General features: G+C 41.4%; 1 protein-coding gene across 1 annotated transcript; it reads left to right on the top strand.

Moving 5' to 3' along the window:
* Window positions 1-758: 758 nt before the first annotated feature.
* On the top strand, window positions 759-1,820 carry LOC124643463. The gene is made up of 3 exons (XM_047182453.1): window positions 759-917; window positions 1,131-1,256; window positions 1,488-1,820. The coding sequence occupies exons 2-3, from the start codon at window positions 1,132-1,134 to the stop codon at window positions 1,771-1,773; spliced, it is 411 nt and encodes a 136-aa protein (XP_047038409.1). The 5' UTR covers window positions 759-917; window position 1,131; the 3' UTR covers window positions 1,774-1,820.
* Window positions 1,821-2,764: the final 944 nt, after the last annotated feature.

A 2,764-nucleotide genomic window follows, 5' to 3' on the forward strand; every position in this document is an offset into this window, starting at 1 on the left:
CACACTCCGGGCCGTCCGTATAATGGCCCGAGCCACACCTCAAAGAGGGGACTTTTCGCTACTATTATGGCGTACCCTGCACTAGGCTAACTGGCCTTTTTGGAATTATATTAAGGTCAGCTACCAGACACGTAGTTAACATGAAATAATAATGTTTACCTACTTGTTTTATTACATTATCCAAGTCTATGGAGATATTATATAAAATTGCTGGTTAATGTGATTAATTCTGTGTCAATTATCACTTTATCCAAATTGAGTAGATATTACAAATAATAGATAGATAATATATATAATATGCCAGCGGTTTCACCCGCATCCCGTGTCCCGTGGGAACCTCTGTACTCTGTACGAACCCGGATAAAAAGTAGCCTATCCTAAATATAGCCTTCCTCGATAACTGGACTATCCAACACAAAAAGAATTATTCAATTCGAACCAGTAGTTTCGGAGATTAGCGCGTTCAAACAAACAAACAAACTCTTCAGCTTTATAATATTAGTATAGATTCAGACTTATTACTTTAGCTGTAACATATATACATACAATACATATATGCAAAAAAATCACGTTTGTTGTATGGGAGTCCCCCAAAATATTTGTTTGATTCTAGTTTTCAGTATTTGTTGTTATAGCGGCAACAGAAATACATGGTCTGTGAAAATTTCAACTCTCTATCACGGTGATGCCTGGTGACAGACGGACGGACGGGCGGACAGTGGAGCGAAAACAATAGGGTCCCGTTTGAACCTTTGGGTACGAAACCCTAAAAGTTGTGATTTTTTTATCTGAATACCTAGTGATTCATTAACAGAACTGTTTTATCTTATCATAATTATGAATCGGCTACTACTTATACACTGACTAAGCGGATTTCGTACATAATCAAGAGTAACCATTCATCATACGCTAACAATGTGAGTGATTTCATTTATTATTTCTAACCGACTCCACAAAAGGAGGTGTTTCTAAATTGATTGCATTTTTTAATTTATTTATCCTTTATAATTTAATAGAAGAAGTTGAATTGAAGACAATATGATTTGTAGTAAAGCGCGAGCTGCCTCTGCGAAGGCTTCATTTCCAATCGATCATCTGAACTGTTTCATAGTAATGCCGTGAATTTTCAGCATGAAGAGCTGTATCCTGATCTCGCTGTTAGCGGCGCTGGCGAGCTGCGTGCACGCGGCGGCCGTGCCGACCAACGCGCCCACCGTCGTCGGCGCCGTGCAGCCCGGAGACTGGCTCATGGGGATGTGAGTAGCACGCACACTCGGGCGGGGGACCCTTCAAAGGTGTTGAACAGTCGTATATTCAACAGTATGATACTGTAGCTATCACTCTGTTTATGGGGACCTGGTTAATAGACAAGTAGAAGCAGAGGTAGAAGGTATCTGTATATTACGTTCACAGTGTATTGTTTTAGTTCGTTATGTGATGTTGGACAGCTACTTACAATGACTGATGGTACATGCTGTATGTTTCAGAGGGACTACCAATAGTGCAGCACAGGCGGACTATGTGATCACGAGGAGGCTGCGCTACACGCTGGGCAGCATGTACCAGGTGAACGCCGTCATCATCACGGAGCTGGGCGCGGCGCAGGGGGGGGCGCCGGCCTTCGTGGGCGGCCTGGGCAGCAACGACGTCACCGTGGTGCTGGTGTCGGCGCGCGGCCGCGGCCTGCACTACCGCGTCGAGCTGTGGGGACACGACACCAGCGGCGCCGACCTCGGACCCGACAGACCGCAAATCACTATTGCCGAATTGTAAATCCTTACTACCTCTAGAATAACAGCTGTAAAGTTTATCCTCATGTATAAACGTTGTATTATTTTAATTTAAATTACTCCATTGGTTTCAACCGCTTTCTGAGGAAACCTATTCTCTACATGATATTCTTATGATAGATAAGTATTACAATTACTTACTGCGATATTTCATCAAATTCCATTGAATAGTGTTTGCGTCAGTAGGAGAAAAACAAGCCTATATCATATACATGAGTGTGATAACTAGGATAATACCTAAATGATAACGATATTTATTTTCCTAATTGATTGAAATCAACCTTGTACATGCCAACATATTATAACTATCAAGTGATTATCTACTAATCCATTATACTTATCTTAAATTAGACTCGCGGTGACAACTGACACGCCCCGGTACGAGTGTGAGTGTTTTGACAGAACAAAAACTGTTTGTACAATCTACTGTAAGCTATCTCGGAACAAATTTCATCAAAAACGCGATTTGCACAATATGACCTTGAGGCAAAGTTTACCTGCCCTGTACACACCGGGTGGGTGGGCGGTGCATTTTTTGACGTTTCGTAAAAGATATCGTAACGCGAGTGGTGTCAAAAGAAGCGTCTCAGCGAGAGCTATCCAATGGCATGTATTTGAGAGTAAGTATAGAACAAAATTTCAAAGATTTGGTCGAAAAACTGATTTTACTTAAAAGTGTCAAAAATACACACAGAATAACGTTTGGTTTGCCGAAATTGGTAGGCAAAAGTGGCACTACATAGGCCCGATAAGAAAGCACATGTTTTGTCACATATATCTATCACAAATGAGCTATCAGAGTGAAAATAACTTAATTTTATGACACAATAGTCGTTTTCCCGCAGTTTCACCCGCGTCCCGTGGGAGCTACTGCCCACACCAGGATAAAATATAGCCTATGTTACTCGCAAATAATATAGCTTTCTAATGGTGAAAGAATATTTAAAATCGGTCCAGCAGTTTTTGAGTTTATC

This window comes from Helicoverpa zea, chromosome 27 (genome assembly GCF_022581195.2).
Source record: "Helicoverpa zea isolate HzStark_Cry1AcR chromosome 27, ilHelZeax1.1, whole genome shotgun sequence".
NCBI lineage: Eukaryota > Metazoa > Arthropoda > Insecta > Lepidoptera > Noctuidae > Helicoverpa > Helicoverpa zea.

What these genes read in the sequence shown, in the direction of transcription:
- LOC124643463 (XM_047182453.1), top strand. Translation starts at nt 1,132, where the DNA reads ATGAAGAGCTGTATCCTGATCTCGCTGTTAGCGGCGCTGGCGAGCTGC. An exon ending in GGAGACTGGCTCATGGGGAT is followed by an intron (nt 1,257 to 1,487) that starts GTGAGTAGCACG and finishes TGTATGTTTCAG; the next exon opens with AGGGACTACCAATAGTGCAG.